The sequence below is a fragment of the Natrix helvetica genome, assembly GCF_964273705.1.
Source record: "Natrix helvetica genome assembly, chromosome: 1".
In the NCBI taxonomy this organism is placed as follows: domain Eukaryota; kingdom Metazoa; phylum Chordata; class Lepidosauria; order Squamata; family Natricidae; genus Natrix; species Natrix helvetica.
Window position 1 is genome coordinate 339,423,493 of NC_138548.1, and position 20,620 is coordinate 339,444,112.

At 41.1% G+C, this 20,620-nt stretch overlaps 1 protein-coding gene across 1 annotated transcript; it reads left to right on the top strand.

The window, feature by feature from the left end:
* The first annotated feature begins 1,492 nt into the window (after nt 1-1,492).
* LOC309383409 (uncharacterized protein) lies at nt 1,493-15,801 on the top strand. The gene is made up of 6 exons (XM_081935929.1): nt 1,493-1,584; nt 2,350-2,936; nt 6,138-6,252; nt 6,373-6,440; nt 10,574-10,703; nt 12,006-15,801. Exons 2-6 carry the CDS (start codon nt 2,520-2,522, stop codon nt 14,357-14,359), a joined length of 3,084 nt encoding a protein of 1,027 aa, XP_081792055.1. The 5' UTR covers nt 1,493-1,584; nt 2,350-2,519; the 3' UTR covers nt 14,360-15,801.
* Nucleotides 15,802-20,620: the final 4,819 nt, after the last annotated feature.

Consider the following 20,620-nt stretch of genomic DNA (forward strand, 5'->3'; position numbering starts at 1 on the left):
AAGGATCTCAACAGATTTGAACGCTGGGCCCTATCCAAAGTTATGCAGTTCAGCTTTTAAACAGGCAAGAAAATAATAAAAGTACTTTTATGGAACAGGAGATATCTGGATCAACAGCGGTAACTCTAGAAATATTGCAAAGAAGAACAACAAAGATGATTAGGGGGCAGGAGACTAAAACATTAAGAACACAAGGGATGGCGTAAGAGGAGCCTTCCAATACTTGAGAGGCTGTCACAGAGAAGATGTCAACCTATTTTCCAAAGCATCAATGTTAACATAAGTAATAGATGAAAACTTATCAGATAACTCCAGCCTAGAACCTGTGGAAAGTTATCACCCAGCCTTCTCCCAGGAAAATGAAATATCCTAGGAAATATTGAAAAGGCAGAATATTATATTTCCCTGGATGTGAAAAGGAAGAAACATGTTTTAAATTGAGAATAGCTCCCTGTAGCTTCCTGCCCCCACCCACTTTGTCAATAGGCTATTAAGAAGGCCAAGCCACTCCCTTTACATAATAAAGAGTTCTCCCCTTCAGCTTCAGTGGGATGGGATTAAGGCATGATAATATTAGCTCTTTACTCAACTGACCACATGGCATCTGAGAACTCAACCAAACCTGGATTCAAAATGCAGCCTTGAGAGTTGCCCCTGCATGGCCCCATGGGAGTCTGACAACCAATCAGAACACAAGCTCAAGATCAAAGGCCAGAGAGGGTATAAAACCAGGGACTCAGCATCTCAGTCTTTCCTTTTCTTCTTCTCCACCAAAATTGAAGCATGTGATCACCTTTTCTGTTCAGGACTCAAGCCATGTGGTCCTGTCCACCATTAAAACCATCTTTCCAAGCAGCCTCCATGTCTCCAATGTCTTTTTCCCCACTTGGAGCAGAACCCAGAAGGACATTTCTTTCAACAAACCAAAGAGAAATTTCCTGACAGAACAATTAACTAGTGGGACAGCTGGATTCCAGGTGTTTTGGGGGTTCTATCACTGCAGCTTTTCAAGAAGACATTGGACAGGCGTAATTCTGCAATGGTGTGGGGTTTCCTGCTGGAGCAGGGAATTGGGCTAAACAACACGCAAGATTCCTTCCAACTATGTTCCTGGGTATTTTGAATCTCTTGAGTAAGAAGAAGGCTGAATCCGATTTCTTCTGGGTCCCTTCGCTCCCTGTATAAAAGGATGTAGCTTTCTACAGGAACCCTTCTTAAAAGTGAAAGGGGGCACATGGGTGTAACTCTGTCAGAAGCAATTGGATAAAGAAGGGTTATGGTGGTGGTGGGGGAACAACCTCCTCCTTTCTGGGCCCTAATGGAAAAGGCACCGTTTCCACCCTTTGCATAAGCCCCTTCCATGCACACAGGAATCCGCCAGGTGTGTCCCTCTAAAACGAGAACAGGACGCCGTGCGATTCCCCATTCGGCCACTGGAGGGCGGACGCCAGAGGTGATTTACCATAGGAGAATGGGAGGGAAGTGACCACACTGGATCTGACGTCTCTATTTAACCCTTTGAGCTTCGCAGGAGGTTTGAGTGGGTGCAGGGAAGTCTTGAAGGGAGAACTCCAGGTGGGCAGAGTAAGTGGCTGTGTGTGTGTGTGTGTCTCCGCGTGCAAATGGGGAGGGGGGAACAGGGGGTGCTGGTGCTAGAGAAGAAAGGGAGAGAAGCCCCCATGCAGGTTCCATCTTCGGAGTCCAGAGGGTGGGAGAGCCCGGGATCCCATGTTCCCCTGCCGCCTCTCTTCACGCAGGTGCCAGGCAGAGGGAAGCGGTGCTCAGGACGAGCCGCGTTGCCCCAGGAACAAATCCCCAGAGAGGAGGGAGGGTCCCGGGGGAATCCTCCGCCCCCCTGGAGGAAGCTCCGAGGTCGGAGAAGGGGAGAGCCTGGAGGGGAAATCTGGAGCAGGGAATAAGAAGATGGTTGCAAGGAAGGAACTGCAGGAGATTCTGCCCGCCTTCTCCTTAGGTGCTGCAGGAGACTAAAATTGGGTTGGATCCCCAGGAGTTCAAAAGAAAACATCAAAAGCAGGTCACTTTTTAGAATTTCATTTTTTTTAAAGTGAACTTTCATGGTTTGTTCACCTATTAGAGTTTGGCGTGTTGGGTAAAAGCTTCTTTGTAGGTAAATGCAGATCTAGGTTTTTATAAAGCAAGCCCTACATTGTGAGAAAAAAAAGAAATTAAAATAATGATCCAAAATGCATTTATTTATTTACACACATTCCTGCACAAGGGCTAAGTGCTCGATGTGTACAATCCTGTACTAGCTCAGAAAAATATATCTTTCCATCAATTGTTGTTCTGGGGTAAAATCCAGCATTTTGTGTTTAATCTCATATATAGAAATTGGAAACCATTTATATTGACTCATTTGGAGGCAAAAAAATGGACCATGAAGGCTGAAAGACTTGCCTGACTATTGCTACATGAATGGTACTATGAAAACAAAGGTGTTTGGAGATCCATAAGATTCCCTAGACCTATTTGGCATTGCACTACAAGACAGAGAAAGAATGAAAAGCCAATCTTTAGGAAGTGAGGGAATTGGAAAAGACCCTCCTGGTGTCCAGCCTGGGAGCGATGGAGAGATCTGGGCAAGAACTGGGCAGAAGATCCTGGAGGAGACAACCACCCTTTCAGAAGTTCAGCCATGGAAGTTCAGGAGCTTCCAGCACCAGGAGGATGAAGTTCCCCGAGGACTTTGCAGCCAACTCCATTCCTTTTGTAGTCGATGGTTGAGACCAGAAAAGCACACAAAAGCGCAGATACTGGACCTGGTTGTTTTGGAACAGTTCTTGGCGCTTCTGCCCCTGAACATTGAGAGCTGGGTACGAGAGTGTGGAGCAGAGACCAGTTCCCAGGCGGTGGCCCTGGTGGAAGGTTATCTCCTGAGCCAGGTGGTGGAGCAGAAGGAGAGGATTGACTGGCAGGTGAGAGACCTTCTAATCTAATGCACTAAATCTAACAGTGGGTTTGAATTCTTAACTCATGCCTATCAATACAGTAGCAGAGTTGGAGGCCTTCTAGTCCAACCCCCTGCCTAGGCAGGAAACCCTATACCGTTTCAGACAACATCTTCTTAAAGACTTCCAGTGTTGGGGCATTCACAACTTCTGGAGGCAAGCTGTTCCACTGATTAATTGTTCTAACTGTCAGGAAGTTTCTCCTCAGTTCTAAGTTGCTTCTCTCCTTGATTAGTTTCCACCCATTGCTTCTTGTTCTACCCTCAGGTGCCTTGGAAAATAGTTTGACTCCCTCTTCTTTGTGGCAACCCCTGAGATATTGGAACAATGCTATCATGTCTCCCCTAGTCCTTCTTTCTATTAAACTAGACATACTCAGTTCCTGCAACCGTTTTTCATATGTTTTAGTCTCCAGTCCCCGATCATCTTTGTTGCTCTTTTCTGCACTCTTTGTAGAGTCTCCACATCTTTTCTACATTGTGGTGATCAAAACTGAATGCAGTATTCCAAGTGTGGCCTTACCAAGGCATTATAAAGTGGTATTAACACTTCACGTGATCTTGATTCTATCCCTCTGTTGATACAGCTTAGAACTGTGTTGGCTTTTTTGGCCGCTGCTGCACACTGCTGGCTCATATTTAAATGGTTGTCCACTAGGACTCCCAAGATCCCTTTCACAGTTACTACTGTTGAGCAAGGTACCACCTATACTGTACCTGTACATTTCGTTTTTGTTGCCTAAATGTAGAACCTTACTCTTTTCACCATTGAATTTCATTTTATTAGATAGTGCCCAATGTTCAAGTTTGTCAAGCTCCTTCTGTATCTTTAGCCTATCTTCTGGAGTGTTGGCTATTCCTGCCAGCTTGGTGTCATCTGCAAATTTGATGAGTTCCCCATTTATTCCCTCATCCAAATCATTGATGAAGATGTTGAAGAGTACTGGGCCCAAAACAGAGCCTTGGGGTACTCCACTGCATACTTCCCTCCATGTAGATGCAGTTCCATTGAGGACTACACGTTGAGTGCGGTTGGTCAGCCAGTTACGAATCCATCTTGTGGTGATGCTGTCCAACCCACATTCTTCTACTTTATCTAGTAGTAGGTTATGGTCTACCTTATCAAATGCCTTACTGAAGTCCATGTAAACTATATCGACGGCATTCCTCTGGTCCACTAATTTTGTCACTTTGTCAAAGAATGCTATAAGATTAGTCTGGCATGATCTGTTTTTGACAAACCCATGTTGGCTTTTGGCTATTACTTTGTTTGCTTCTAGGTGTTCGCTAATTCGTTGTTTGATTATCTTTTCCAGAATCTTTCCTGGTATTGAGGTCAGGCTGATAGGACTGTAGTTTCCTAGATCTGTTTTTTTTTCCTTTTTTGAAGATGGGAACCACATCAGCTCTTTTCCAGTCCTCTGGTAGTTCCCCGGTGCTCCAGGATCTCTGAAGGATATAGTTCAGTGGTTCTGAGATCTCGTCTGCCAGTTCCTTCAGAACCCTGGGGTGTAATCCATCCGGTCCTGGTGATTTGAACTCGTCTAGGGTAGACAGGTGCTCACTTACCATTTTCTTCCCTATTTCAACTTGTGTTCTTAATCTGATTTTTGTAGTGCTGTTTTTGATAGGTTGGACTGTTTTATCCTTTTGTGTAAAGACAGGTGCAAAACATGAGTTAAATAGTTCTGCTTTCTCCCTGTTGCTTGTCACCTTCTTGCCACGTTCTCCCAGCAATGGACAAATTGTTTCCTTAACTCTTTTCTTGTTTTTAACATGTTGGAAGAAGCTTTTTTTGGGGGGTTATTTTTTACTTTTGTGGCAAGCCTTTCTGCATTGTGGGCCTTAGTTTTCCTCACTTCATCTTTACATGCTCGGGCTATTTGCTGATATTCTGCCTTAGTTATGTCCCCCCCTTTCTACTTTTTGTACTTATCTTTTTTGTCTTTTAATTTGTCAGAGAGTTCTTTATGCAGCCATGCTGGTTTCTTTTGGGAACTGTTATTTTTCTTCTTCATTGGTATTGTGCTAGACTGGGCTTTTGTAATCTCATTTTTCAAAATTTCCCAAGCTTCTTGACTTGTTTTCCCCTTGAGGATTCTCATCCATGGAATTTTTCCCAAGCTCTCTCTAAGTTTATTGAAATTAGCTCTCTTAAAGTCCAAGACTCTAGTTTCACTTTGTTCTACTACTTGTGTTTGCATAATGTTGAATTCCAGTATTGCATGATCACTTGCCCCCAGGGTTCCGGTGGCTTCAAAACCTTCTATCATTTCCTCTCTGTTAGTGAGAATTAAGTCCAATATGGCTGATCCCCTTGTTCCCTTATCTACTTTTTGCAAAACAAAGTTGTCTGCTAGATTTGTTAGGAACCTGTTGGATCTTCCACTTGGTGCAGAGTTTGTTTCCCAGTTGATGTCAGGGTAGTTAAAATCCCCCATTACTATTGTGGTGTGCTTCCTACATACCCTCGTTAGCTGATAAGTAGCTGACATCTACTTCCTCTGCTTGGTTGGGTGGCCTGTAGTATAGACCTATGGCAATATCATTCCCCCCTCCCCCAACCTTTAATATTGACCCAAATGCATTTAAGATAGTTCTCATCATTGTTGTGTTCTATTTCTGTAGAGAGGTAATTATTTCTTATATATAGTGCAACTCCACCTCCTCTTTTATTTGGTCTATTTCTTTTAAATAATTTAAATCCTTCTAGCTGTATGTTCCATTTGTCGGTTTCATCCCACCAAGTTTCTGTAATGGCAACAATATCATATCTGCCCACTTTTGCTTGAATTTCTAATTCGCCCTGTTTATTCCTCATACTCTGTGCATTGGTGTATAGACATTTGAGTCCATTTTGATTGACCCTGTGTTTACTGTCTAAATAACCTGTGTTATGCCTCACTGCCCCTATTTTCTTGCCACTTGTATGATTCGTGCACATGGTATGGCAATCAGAGTTCTTTGGCATTCGTTATACATGGAGATACTGTACTTCTCATTCTTGTAGGACCTTGTTCTTTTATTTGTGATAGTCGTTCCTTTCCTAATTTCCAACCTCACTGATAGCCTTCCGGGGCTTTGGTGGGGTGTTCACAGAAGAAGAATCCACTTTTTGATGTGTATTGTCCATTTATTCTTCTTGTTGTTTCCTGCCTACTTTTACAAGACCTTCATGGTGGAGATCAGAGATCCTGAGGGAAGGAAGCATCCATCAAGTTCGTCTACGGAAATGTTTTTCAGGAGGATCTCTCGGGAGGATCCAAATATGGACACGACCAGAGGTAATCTAAAATTCTCCCATTCCCCAGAGAGATCTCAGCTATTTCATCTTCTCTATGCTTTCTCTTCTATAGAACTCCCATGTTATGAATTATGCAGTGTAAATTCTGTCTCCCTCGTAGGGAAGAATAGAAGGAAGCTGACCCTTCCTGATGGTGGAACTGAAAGAACGGTTGAAACTCCACTTCAAGTAAGAGGAAATTAATTTCTTAGATTTTTTTTAAAAAAAAGTTTTATTTTTATTTCTCAGATTCACAAATATACATTCTCATAAGTACTGTTAATATTTATGTGTTATCTTTTAACATTGATCACAATTCATTTAAAAGTTTAAAAATACAATATTTTCTGGTCTGTTTCCTTTCCACCCCATCTATCCATCTTATTTTACAACAACCCTACTTCTTCTTCCATCTCCTTTTCCTCCCAACCTCTCTTCTTCTCTACCTCCTTCCTTCCTCCTCTCCTTTCTCTTTTCTTCTTCCCTTCCCTCTCCCACTCCTCCTCTCTTATTCCCCTTCCAATCGTCTCTCCTACTCTCACTACCCCTCCCTTACTTCCGTTCCTTTTCCCTTTCTTCTTTCCCTCTCCTTCCTCCACAATTGGTGGAGACAGCAGTCACGTAGGGTTAGCTCCGTCCAGTAACCAATAGGGCTGAGATTAAAAGCCATCCTCCTTGCTGCTCTTCCCCAGCTTTAGACTCAGCCAGTTCTGGGCTGGACGTGTAGGTGACTTCTCTCTCTTCAAAGTTTTTTTTTTCTGATTGGACTTTCTAAATTAACTCTAAAATTACCCTCTGCCATCCTTAACACCTTCCAAGCAGAGGGGCTTTTGATTCCCCTCAAAGTGAGGATGATTCCTTAGAGGATCCAGGCCCTTCTCCGGTGGCAGATCAGGCTTCCTCTTCCCCAGGGTTTTTAGGGTTTGAACCAACCCCTGCTATTACCCCTGAGGTAGCTGCCATTATCTCTTCAGCAATTGAAAAGGGTATAGCTGCGGGCCTCAAACGTAAGAGATCCTCTGGCCACAGTTCTAAATCTAAATCAGAGGGGTCTAAATCCAAGAGTAAAAAGAAACACTCTTCTGGTAAGGATACTGCTGATCCTTCGGCTTTTCGATCTTCCAGAGCAAAAGATGAGGATGAGCAACCTCCCAGAGATTCTGACCTCTCTGAGGACGAGGATCTGGGGCCCAATCAGCCTTTATGGGGTTGTTCAAACCTGCGCTTTTCCGATCCTTGCTGTTTAAGGCAAAGAAGATTGCTGGCTTTAAGCCTACCCCGGATCCTAAGCCTGCGGCCTCAGAAACTGGGGATTCTGAGGATCTTCTTTTGCTGGAACCCACCGTTGAGAAGGTGGTGGTTCCTTTGCCTAGAATTTTTATGAACGTGGTGCAGAGGCAATGGGCCTCTCCTGGCACCGGTCCTCTTCCTAATTCTCTTGATAAGTGCTTGTATAATGTAGGACCTGCCTTAGTTAAGGCTCTCGACCTTTTGGCCATTGACCTGCCTGTGGTAGCTCTGGCTTCTAATGCAGCTGCCAGTGCTCCTGAGGATTCGCCTAAGCCCGAGGAGAAGCGTTTAGAACAAACACTTGTCAAAGGTCACCAGACCTCTGCCTGGGCTATTTGGGCTTCCACTTTTTCCTCATTTTTAGCAGATCTGCTCTTCTTTGGCTAAAGCAACTTCAGAGCAGATTCCAAATAAAGACACTAGGGCCTACAGGGATTTAAGCAAACTAAAAGCAGCTCTTGAGTTTTCTGCTGATGCTGCGCTTAACGCAGCTCACTTTGCCTCAAAAGCCTTTGCTTCTACGGTCACCTCTAGGTGGTTACTATGGCTAAAAAATTGGCAAGCCGATGCCAGACATAAATGGCATCTGGCTTCGTCTCCCTTTTCGGAGGTAATCTGTTTGGGGCCCCTTTGGAACCCTTATTAGTGGAATCAAAGGACAAGCATAAGGTCCTTCTATCGACCTTCCACAAGGCGGACAATATAAATTCTTCTACCTTCTATAGACACCAGCCCTTTCGATGGCAGGACGGGAGTTTCTCCAACTCCCGTCCGTAGCGTCAGTCACTCTTTAGGCAGGGATCCAACGAACAACAGGTCGAATAGGACCTTCCAACAATATCCTCCTAGGAAATCCTTTAGAGGGGGCTTCAATCGATCCTACAGACGTCAGAAGTGACTTTCTGGAGGATCTCCCGATAGGGGGCTGACTGACTGTGTTTGCGGACCAATGGGAGGACATAATAACAGATGCTTGGGTCTTGCAGACCATCAGATGGGGTCTGACCCTGGAATTTTTCTCCATTCCCCCAAGGCATTTCGTCCCTTGCCCAGTGTCTTGGGGCAGTCTCAAGAGATAGTTGGTGGAACTGGCCATTTGCCATCTTCTTCAGATCAGGGCCATCCAAGCTGTTCCCAAGGGCCAGGAATGTCAGGGGTTTTACTCAAAGTCTTTACGTTCACAGGGCTTTACGTATTTATATCAAACGTTCATCTACGTTCAGGCCTTCTGAAGTCTTGCTAGTCTCTTTTCAGCCAGCTTCCCTGGGTTCTAAAGTCTCCTCTTCCACCATGGCTCCTATTTCCTTTATCCGTCATTACAAGATAGACCGGTTTGCTTCGGCTGAAGCGGCCTTTGGAAGGAGGGTTTTACAGCAAGTCCATTCCTTGGACTCCACTTCCACAGGGACCGGATCCCTCCCTTAAATAGGGACTAGCTTTGGTATGTCCCTACGTGACTGCTTCCTCCACCAATTGTGGAGAATGGGCGTTGGTACTTATCTGATACGCTCATTCTCACCGCAGGTGGAGACAGCAGTCACCCCCACCCTCTTCCGGTCTGGTTTCATCCTTGATGGGTTTAGGTCTTCCCTTTTTTTTCTGTTGTTTGGTTTTCCTTTTTTTTACTTCTCCATATCACCTACACGTCAGTCTACAGTTGTCTTCGCCTAAAGCTGGGGAAGAGCAGCAAGAAGGATGGTTTTTAATCTGTAGACTTGGTTACTGGATGGAGCTAACCCTACGTGACTGCTGTCTCCACCTGCAGTGAGAATAAGTATATCAGGTAAGTATCAACGCCCATTCTCCTCTCCTCTTCCTCTTTCTAATCTCTTCCTCTAATCTTTCAGATGGCATGTGCCATCTATAAAACATTTTATACAAATTTTCTTTATATGCTGTTGCCATTGTTGGTTTACACTTCCTTTCCCATAGTTGTTGCCATTTTTCTAATTCTATCGTGTAACCAAAGTTTTTTGCCCATGCTATCATTGTTTCTTTTACTACTTCTTCCTCTAATTTAATTCTAAGTAAATAACTATATAGTTTCTTAATCATTTTTTCATGTGTTCCCATAAGTATCTTATCCAATTCTGAGCTTCCCAAGTTAAAACCATTTTCATATCTTGATTGTATTTGTGTAAACAGCCTATATCAATCCCTTGTTCTTCTAGTTCTTTTTTTTCTGTTTTAGTTCTCTACTTTCTGATAAAATATCTTTGTATCTAATAATGTTTGTCATATTCCTAATATTCGGATGTGTCAAACCTCCCGTTGTTGAAAGCCATCTTGGTATTTCCAAGTAGTGTTTTCCTTTCACTTTTTCCCATACTGTTGTTGTAATGTTATTTTTCATTCAGAACTCAGACAGCCCACGGATAAAAACTGTTCGTCAGCCTGTTTGTGCGGCTGACTACCCGATGGTAGGAGAGGAAAGAAGGGCTGACCAGGGTGTGAGTCCTCCCTGAGGATTTTCTTCGCTCTCCTAAGGCAGGGAGCCCTAGCAATGTCGCCTACCCCATGATATTTTGTGCTGTGCTCCCCACCCTCTGTAAAGTCTTTCTATCCGCGGCTGTCAAGCCAGCATAGCACACCGTAGTGCAATGAGTGAGGACGCTTTCTATTGTGGACCGGTAGAAAAAGGTCATCAGTTGTGGTTCCACTTTATTTTTTTGCAAGACCTTAAGGAGTCAGGCTTCCCATCATGCACTTGGTTTGAGAGGGCAGGCTGATTGGCAAATGAATGGAGTAGGCTCCAAAATAATATACTTGGGGTGTGTTTCTCTGTCCAGCCACTAGATGGAGCAAGAGAGCAACAACAGTATAAACGTATATGTTGTGGCATAACACTACCCAAAATATTTCTTCAATCCAAACCTTTTCTCTCTCTCAATTTTCTCACATAAACCCTGGAATGCTACCTAGCAGAGCCATTTACCATAGTGCATAGCATTGCTTTGGGAATTTATAAGCGATAGGACCTGTTTTTTTAACAATTCCTCCTGGACCTTCTGTGTACTCTCTTTCCCCATCAGGAGGGCCTTGTCTCCTTCGAGGAGGTGGCTGTGTATTTCTCCGAGGAGGAATGGTCTCAGCTGGATCCTGGCCAAAAAGCTCTGCATTGGGAAGTCATGATGGAAAATTACAGGAACGTGGCCTCTCTTGGTAAGGGTGTTTCCTACTCTGCAGTCAGAGTCTTCAGGAAGACTTTTTGTAGTTGGATACCTCTGGCTGTTCCTCATTTAAAAAATCTCAAATTGATGTCATCTCTGGGGAGGAAGCAGGTAGAAATACATTGTTATCCTGCTACTAGGAAGGAAGTAGATCTGTGGTATTCTCTTTAGATGCATCCTGTCCTGTGAAGCCGTGATGGCGCAGTGGTTAGAATGCAGTACTGCAGGCTACTTCTGCTGCCTGCCAGCTGCCTGCAATTTGGCAGTAAGAATCCCACCAGACTAAAGGTTGACTCAGCCTTCCATCCTTCTGAGGTCAGTAAAATGAGGACTCAGATTTTGGGGGGCAATATGCTGACTGAAAACCGCTTAGAGAGGGCTGCAAAGCGATATATAAGTCTAAGTGCTATTGCTATGAGGCCTTGTCGTTCATTTAAGTGGGTTACCTACTTCTGTTTTATTTCTATCCTGCAACTTAGAATTAGGGGCGAAATGGTGACGGTTTCCCATTGCAAACATGCAGCTTAAGCTTAATAGAAGAACACTAGTATTTTCCTCCCCTTCAATCATGTGATTTTTGGCAAATAAAAAACAAAATGCAAGTGAAACATGGTTTGTGTAAGAAGAAAAAGAGTAGGTTGAAAATGAATTTCAAAGGGGGATTTAGTTCTTGTAGGTCTCTGTTGGAATAGGCGCACAGGTGGCATTCAGCAGGTTCCGCCCATTTCTGGAGAACTAGTAGCGGAAGTTTTGAGTAGTTCAGAGAAGCGGTAAATAGCACCTCTGACTGGCCCAGCCCCCATCTATTCTCTGCCCCCCGAGTCCCAGCTGATCGGGAAGGAATGGGGAGTTTGCGGTAACCTTCCCCTGGAGTGGGATGGGAATGGAGATTTTACAGCATCCTTTCCCTGCCACACCCACCAGGCCATGCCCACCAAACCACGCCCACAGAACTGGTAGTAAAAAAAATTGAATCCCACCCCTGAATTGGTACCTTTCCAATAAATGTTAGGTTTTCTCGCAATACAACTTTGGATGTTTCCTCTGATTTTTCATTAAGTCAAAGCTGACCCTTGTTGGGATTTGAATATCTATGGATAATTATAAAGAAAAAGAATGTCTGCTTTTCTTAAATCTTTTAGGCTTTATTTATGTGGGAATTATCATTTATATCATTGTAAGCAATCAAACATGCTATGTCTTAAAGTCTGAAAAGTTTCAGAAGGCAATAATGATGACTTCCGACTGATTGGACTTTTCCTTTAACCTTCTTTATTTCCCTTTCCCCTTGAAGGTGATAATGAGAAGGACCATGAAGAGTCAAGGGAATCATTCCAAGGGTTCAAGCATGGAGACGTAATGGAGAAGCCTGCAATTCAAACAGAATTCCACAGGCAGGAGAGAAACCCCTCAAGTAATTTGAATAAGGAAAGCTCATCTTCCATTGAGGCTCACATGCAGGAGCTTCTTGAGGAAGGGGGAAAAATACAGAAGAAATATATGGGGAAAGGTGTAAAACTATCCAAAGACACATTAGAGGTAAATGAACACTATCTATCCACATCCAAAGGCCGAGATTATATACCCAAAGACAATGGAAAAAATTACAATTGGAATATCCCATTTTCTCAGGAAAATGGGTCTCTTACATCACTAAAAAGTCTTCCCATCGGGGAGACTCTGGAGGATGAAAAGAGCTTCTGTGAAAGGAAGACTTTGACTGCTCAGGAAGGAAACCACAAGGAGAAGCCATATAAGTGCATGGACTGTGGTTCGGGATTCCATAAGATTGTGGAGTGTGGAAAGGGCTTCAGTACAAGCAGCACCCTTACTGTCCATAAGAGGATCCACACAGAGGAAAGGCCATTTAAATGCATGGAGTGTGGAAAGAGTTTCAGCCACCCCAGTGGCCTCATTTGCATGGAGTGTGGAAAGGGATTCAGTGTAAGCAGTGCCCTTACCGTCCATAAAAGGATCCACACAGGGGAGAAGCCATTTAAATGCCTGGAGTGTGGAAAGTCTTTTGGTCAGAGCCACAGTCTTACTTCCCATCAAAGGATCCACACAGGGGAGAAGCCATTCAAATGTATGGAGTGTGGAAAGGGCTTCATTACAAGCAGTGCCCTTACCGTCCATAAGAGGATCCACACAGGGGAGAAGCCATTTAAATGCCTGGAGTGTGGAAAGTCTTTTTGTCAGAACCATCATCTTACTTCCCATCAAAGGATCCACACAGTGGAAAGGCCATTTAAATGCCTGGAGTGTGGAAAGTGTTTTGATCAGAGCCATCGTCTTACTTCCCATCAAAGGATCCACACAGGGGGGAAGGCCTTCAAATGCATGGAGTGTGGAAAGGGCTTCAGTACAAGCAGTGACCTTACCGTCCATAAGAGGATCCACACAGGGGAGAAGCCATTTAAATGCCTGGAGTGTGGAAAGTGTTTTTGTCAGAGCCATCATCTTACTTCCCATCAAAGGACCCACACAGGAGAAAGGCCATTTAAATGCCTGGAGTGTGGAAAGTCTTTTTGTCAGAGCCATCATCTTACTTCCCATCAAAGGATCCACACAGGGGAGAAGGCATTCAAATGCATGGAGTGTGGAAAGGGCTTCAGTACAAGCAGTGCCCTTACCGTCCATAAGAGGATCCACACAGGGGATAGGCCATTTAAATGCCTGGTGTGTGGAAAGGGCTTCAGTACAAGCAGTGCCTTTAATGTCCATAAAATGATCCACAAAGGGGAAAAGCCATTTAAATGCATGGAGTGTGGAAAGAGCTTCAGAAGAAGCAATTTGCTTAAATGCCATCAAAGGATCCACACAGGGGAGAAGCCTTTCACATGCAAGGAGTGTGGAAAGAGCTTCAGGATAAAGTATTTTCTTATAACCCATCAAAAGTTCCACACAGCAGAGAAACCATACAAATGCATGGAGTGTGGAAAGAGCTTCAGCTACTCCAGTGGCCTCATTTTCCATAAACGGAGCCACACAGGGGAGAAACCATATAAATGCAATGATTGTGGAAAGAGCTTCAGAATAAGCAGTGCCCTTACAGTCCATAAAAGGATCCACACAGGGGAGAAGCCATTCAAATGCATGGAGTGTGGAAAGGGCTTCACAATAAGCAGTGCCCTTACCATCCATAAAAGGATCCACACAGGGAAGAAGCCATTTAAATGCATGGAGTGTGGAAAGTCTTTTTGTCAGATCCATCATCTTACTTCCCATCAAAGGATCCACACAGAGGAGAAAGCATTCAAATGCATGGAGTGCGGAAAGTCTTTTAGTCAGAGCCACAGTCTTACTTCCCATCAAAGGATCCACACAGAGGAGAAACCATTCAAATGCATAGAGTGTGGAAAGGGCTTCAGTACAAGCAGTACCCTTACTGTCCATAAGAGGATCCACACAGGGGAGAAGCCATTTAAATGCATGGAGTGTGGAAAGGGCTTCAGTACAAGCAGTGCCCTTACTATCCATAACAGGATCCATACAGGGGAAAGGCCATACAAATGCATGGAGTGTAGAAAGGGCTTCAGTACAAGCAGTGCTCTTACTGTCCATAAGATGATCCACACACGAGGAGAGGAGTGGCTTGATGTTGCTGTGAAACAACGGACTTTTCCGGACTCAAGGGATCGCCGTTGAATTCAGTTTGCTGGATGGTCCAATCGGACCTAAACCATCCCGTAGAGACGGTGATAGGTTGGGGTATATCCTGCTGATCCCAGAGACACCCGCAAAGTCTCTGGTGTTCCGGGAATAAGCCCCTTTTGCCAGTGACTTTGAGTCAGACATTAGGCTGCTGAAACTGCAGACAGCTCCAAAATGCAAGGACAGGAGAGAAGCATGTCGTTTGGTGACATTTTTAAATTCTTTTTTTTTTAAGTTTTGTTTTATTTTAGAACAAACAAAAACATACATAAAAATATCATCAGTTACCTATCTATATAGCATGTTGTTTGGTCACAAACGTTTATGCGTCACCGCTTTCGGTTGTATATAAAATCAATAGTTATCAACCCAAAATACGTTAGCACGTTGATTATCATTGTAAATCATATATTCATATAATGCCCTGTTATAATTTCTTCCTTTTAAACATGTATTCTAAAGTTTAAATTCATATGTATGCTAACTATCTGTTGCATTATTATAAATCTATAAAATGATAACATATCTTTATAGTATCATTTATCTTATTCTGATATTTCTTACAGTATATAAAAAAAAAGAATCACCAACATTTTATATTTGTGTATCATTACTTTCAATTATATGTAAAATCATAAAATATCTATCAAAGGTATATAAATACATCTTTATCATTGTGTCTCATATATTCAACTACAATTATTATTTCTTAATTTTAAACAAGATGTTCTAAATATTCAATTCATATATATATACCAATATTCCATTACTTTGTTATAAATCTATAAAATCTATATATTCAATTCATATGTATATACCAATATTCCATTACATTGTCATCCGTACCTGACAAGATTTTATCTAACTCAGTTATTTTATCATAAAGACCTTCCATTTTACAGTCTTTATCATATCTAGATTGTATTTGCACACATGAAAACCAATTCATTTCATTTCCTTCCTGTTTCAGCTCTTGCATAGATTAAAGTTTACCCTCTGCATTCAAAATTTCACCATATCTAACCGTTTGTTCTATTTTGTATATTATTTGATAAGAAAAAGCTTCAATAGTTGATAGCCAGACTGGAATTTTTAAGTAAAATTGCTTTTTAATCTTCTCCCAATTAAATAACAAAGCCTCCCTTAAGTAATGTCTTCTAAAATAACCCTGTGTTTTAGTATCTTTATAACATAAAAAAGCATGCCATCCCAACAATAGGTCATGTGCTTCTAAAGTCAGTAGTCTGGAATTCCTTAGTTTTATCCACTCCTTAACCCACATCAAGCTAGTTGCCTGGTGATATAGTTCCCAATTGGGTAGGCCCATGCCTCCTCTTGTTCTAGCATCTTGTAACGACTTTAATTTTATTCTTGCTTTCCCCCCCTGCCAAATGAACTTCAATACTATTTTATTTAATTCATCAAAATAATTTTTCCCTAGTCTAATTGCAATTGTCTGGAACAGATATAAAATTCTCGGTAAAATGTTCATTTTCATTGTAGAAATTTTCCCTATCATTGATAATTGTAAATTTTCCCATTTCATTAGATTAGACGCAATCTATTGCTTAAGTTTATAATAATTGTTCTCTTTAAGAGTGCTACATCTTGCAGTTAAGCATATCCCTAAGTATTTAACTTTGTTTGTAACTTGGATCTCCAATGCTTCTGCCAATTCATCCTTTTGTCTCGATGTTATATTCTTTGTCAAAATTTTCATTTTGTCTTTATTTATTTTCAAACCGGGTACATTCCCATATTCCTCTACTCTCTCAATCAATTTGGATGCCATTTCAAATGGATCCTCAAGAATAAAAACCAAGTCACCTCCAAATGCTTGTAGTTTATATTCTTTTTTAATTTTCATTCCTTTTAATTCTTTTTCTTCTCTGATCTTTCTATTTAATATTTCTAGTGTTAAAACAAAAAGTAAAGGTGATAGTGGGCAGCCTTGTCTTGTACCTTTCTTTATTTCAATGGAATCCATCAATTCTCCACTTTGCTGTTTGTTTATGGTATATGGTTTGAATGGCTTGTGTAAATTTCTTGCCAAAATTCATCTATTCCAATTGTAAGAACATAAATTGCCAATTCACATTGTCAAATGCTTTCTGGGCATCTAAAAAGATCAAAGCCATTTGTTTTTCTAGGTGTGCCTCATAATATTCCAATGTATTCAAAATTATCCTCATATTATCTTTGATTTGTCTTTTTGGTAGAAACCCATTTTGATCGGGATGAATAAACCCATTTAAATATTTTTAAGTCTTTCTGCTAGTATCAAAGCAAATAACTTATAGTCTGACTTCAGCAAGGAGATGGGTCTATAATTCTTAATTTGTAATAAATCAACCTCCTCTGGGTAGGAGCATAATATATGCCTCTGACCATGATTTGGGTATCCTACTCTCTGACATCACCTCATTCATAATTTCCAGTAGTTGAATGGACAACAAATCTCGAAAAGTCTTATAGAATTCTGCAGGCAGCCCATCTGGGCCTGGAGCCTTGCCATTATTTTGTTTTTTAAGTGCTTCAGTTAATTTCATCATTGTTATTTTACTTTCTAATATTGTTTCCATTTCTTTGGGTATTTGGGGAAGATTGGTTTCTTGTAGATATTGTTTAACTCCTCCCTCATCTAAATTCTCTTGTTCGTACAGCTTACAATAGTAATCTTGTATAACTTTCTTCTTCTCTACAATTCTGTAGCAAATCTGCCCTTGATTATTTTTTAATCGCAATATTTTTTTTGATTCTCTTTTTTCAATTTGTATGCCAACCATCTGCCTGGTTTATTAGCATTTTCAAAATAGTTCTGTCTAGCACCTCTAATTTTTTGTACTAATTCCCCCTTTTCCAATAGATCCATTTTGTGCTTATTTATATCCATTTTTATTTTAATATCCTTTTTTTGTGGAGACTTATGTAACTCTTTTTCAAGGGTCTTGTAATCATTCTCTAAACCTTTAAGAAGTTGTCTTTTCTTTATGTTTCTCTTTCTTGCATAGTCTATTATCAAACCTCTAGTATAAGCCTTCATTGTATCCCAGAGGTTCTGTATCAATGTATCTTCCTTTCTATTTTCTTTAAAGAAAAAAAGCCAATTCTTTTTCCATTTTCTGTACAAAATCCTTCTCTTTTAAAATCTTATTATTTAATGTCCATCTAGATCTCTTTCCTTGCCCTTTCCATTTAATTGTAATTGGATTGTGATCTGTCCAAGTACTTGTTTCAATTTCAAGTTCCTGCATATTACAACTCAGTTCCATTGTAGCCCACATCATGTCAGTTCTGGAGTATGATAAGTGTCTATTTGAATAGAATGTGTATTGTTTTTTGGTAGAATTTCTTTCTCTCCAAACATCTTTAAGATTTATTTCATCTGTCATTTTAAAAAAGGCTTTAGGTAGCAGTTTTCTATTTATCTTTATAGTTTTTCCTGTTTTATAGTCCAGATTTTGATCTACAATTCCATTAAAGTCTCCCATCATGCAACTATCAGTATAGTCCAATTCAATTATTTTCCTATGTAGTTTTCTGTAGAATTCATCTTCTTTGTTGTTCGGGGCATATGTAATTAAAAGTATTTTCTTCAAGTTGTCCATAATTTCCACCATCAAGATTCTTCCCTCGTCATCTGTATAAATTTGTTTTGCTGGAATTGTACCTTTTTTTATTGTCCAAATTTTATTGATTTTAGAAGTTTTACAGGGAAAAAGGGTTAAAAGGTTATAGAACATTTTGATAGCTACCTCGTGCGGGGGGGAGAAGCCCCCCCAGGTCTCACAACTTTTACAAAAAAATAGAAAATTATCAACATTTACATAGGTATTAGCAGTTTTGAGTTTAACACAAAATCATCAGTATGTTTCAATCATTTTGTTTTTTATCACTTCCATAAAGGTACATTGTAACAACATTTGCAATAATGTTTCAAATCACTTTTGTGATCTGAGTCTTCTAGTTGTCGCATCCTCCCCCTGTCCACTGGCAGAGCCTCAGCCCCTCCCTCCTTTGATTCTTGTGTAACATCCCCCATTTTACCTAAGAGAGCACTGTGTTTTTAGTGAAAGCCTATGTTTCCACAACTGTGTTTATTCTAATTCTACTGCCCTCCCAGAAAATCAACATGCCTTCTGGTAATAGCCACCTAAACCAGACCCCATTATTGTATTTTTTTTTTTTTTTTTTTGCTAAGAAGGAATATTTCCTTCTCTTATCTCTTACTTTCTTTGGGATCTGTTTAAGAATGGTTATTTCTTTATCCTTATATTTTAATGGTCCTCCCCTTTGAGCTCCTAGAATCTCATCTCTTGTAGTTTTTCTAAGAAATTTAACATGAACTTCCCTTGGAACATTGTGTGTTCTTGCATAGGCTGAATTAATCCTATAGATCAGGTCAATATCTCACCAAAGCTGTTGTTTATCTCTATTAATATATTCTGCTAATATTGTGGTCATAATCTCATTAAGATCTTCATTCTCAACTTCTGGCAAGTTTTGGAACCTAAGGAAAAAAGACATCCTTTCAAATTCCATTTTTATCACATGATTCTCAAATTCTACATTCCCCCTTTGGATTGTCTTCAGCTCGTCTCTCATCCCAACCGCACCCTCCTCCAGTACACCTGTCCTCTGTTCATTCCGTATGGTTTGTTGTTTCGTCTCTCTGAGCTGTTCATTTAAGTCCTCCAGTTGTTTTTTCATTTCGTCCTGTCCCTTTAAGATGGATTGAAGCATCTGATGAATGGACAAATCCTTTGCACTCTCTTCAGAGGCTTTAGGTTGTAAAAAAGATCCCAGTTGTGACTGGTGAGCAATAGGGCTGGACATAGAAGATGTCGGGGCTGATGAGGCCTTACCAGGCGGTAACTTCTTTGTACCCATCATGAAGCTCAGAGATAGTTATTGTTCTATACCAGTAGTTCCCAAACTTTTTCAGTCCACCGCCCCCTTGTGCTACAAAATGATCCTCAGTGCCCCCCACCCAGGGGTGGAATTCAAATTTTTTTACGACCGGTTCTGTGGGCGTGGCTTGATGGGTGTGGCTGGGGGAGTCATGTGACTGGGTGGTTTGCATGAAGGAATAAAGATAGTAACAATAACATTCAAAACTGTAACAATTAATTGCACATTTATTCAAAATCCAATTTAAAAACCTTTGTAGTTAGTTAATTCAACAAAATTGTTGAACATGATCCAGTGATACCAGGTTTTCAAAGTCTGATAGTCATTTATCAAGAACCTTACTAACTAGTAACTTAGTAAACTTAGCAAAATTTAGTAACTACTTCACTGTTCAGTAAATTCTTAATGTGATGGATGGGCTTGATGAAGTGATACCAGTTTCCCAATGTCTGGTTTTAAGTCACTTAGCAGGAGTCTTAAATCACCACATTCAGTAATCTGGAGTCATTTTCTTTGCTTGGAGAGAAGTTGCATGACCACACTGAAGCCAAATTCCACCAAATATGATGTTGGAAATGCAACAAGGAGCTTCTTAACCACTGTCCATAGTACAGGATAGCGATCAGAAATTTCTTTCTGTAACTAAAACTCTTGGTACAATTTCTTGAACTTTGGCTTCAGCTCAATGTCACCAACATTTGCTTGAATTATTTGATGAGATTATTGCATGGTACCTAGGGATTCCCAATATGGAAATTGAGAATGGGAACATTTTAACAGATCTATATGTTCTTGGGTTATAATTTTCACTAAAGAACCATGGGGATGGAAAGGGAAATATAGACAATGGAGTCCAATCCCCCTCCTCAACAGTTTGGAAGAATAACTCTAGCAAAATGTAGCCTTTTACATCTTTGGGTGCGGGCTTGCCTTCCCATACATGATGGGCTACTCATAATGAAGACAACAAACAAGCATTTCCTCGAGGTGAGAGTGAGTCCAGAGCGTGTTCTGACCCCCTCTTTTATTAAGAGCGTATAAGGAAACAAAAGCATTCTGATATATCATTGGTTACATACAGCATTTAGCCTAATATGGTTATATTTAGCTCTACCTGCTTAAGCGATGTTTTCAAATATGAGTATCTTAACGGCTTAAATCATGTGTTTCCTAGCTGCCTCAGCCTGGAAAGTCCCTGTTAAGATCTATGCATTGCTATTGCCTTTGCAAGCACAGCTTTCTAAATTGGGTCCTCCCAGTGGGCATCCAGCTCAACCCGCATTCAATACTCAATTTATTTCAGTCCCAATTCCATATATGTGTTCCAATCAGGAAAACTGATCT

Excerpts from the sequence above, each read along its gene's own strand:
- LOC309383409 (XM_081935929.1), top strand. The coding sequence starts at position 2,520 with ATGAAAAGCCAATCTTTAGGAAGTGAGGGAATTGGAAAAGACCCTCCT. Across the intron at positions 2,937-6,137 it reads AGGAGAGGATTGACTGGCAG|ACCTTCATGGTGGAGATCAG; the intron begins GTGAGAGACCTT and ends TACTTTTACAAG. Across the intron at positions 6,253-6,372 it reads AAATATGGACACGACCAGAG|GGAAGAATAGAAGGAAGCTG; the intron begins GTAATCTAAAAT and ends TCTCCCTCGTAG.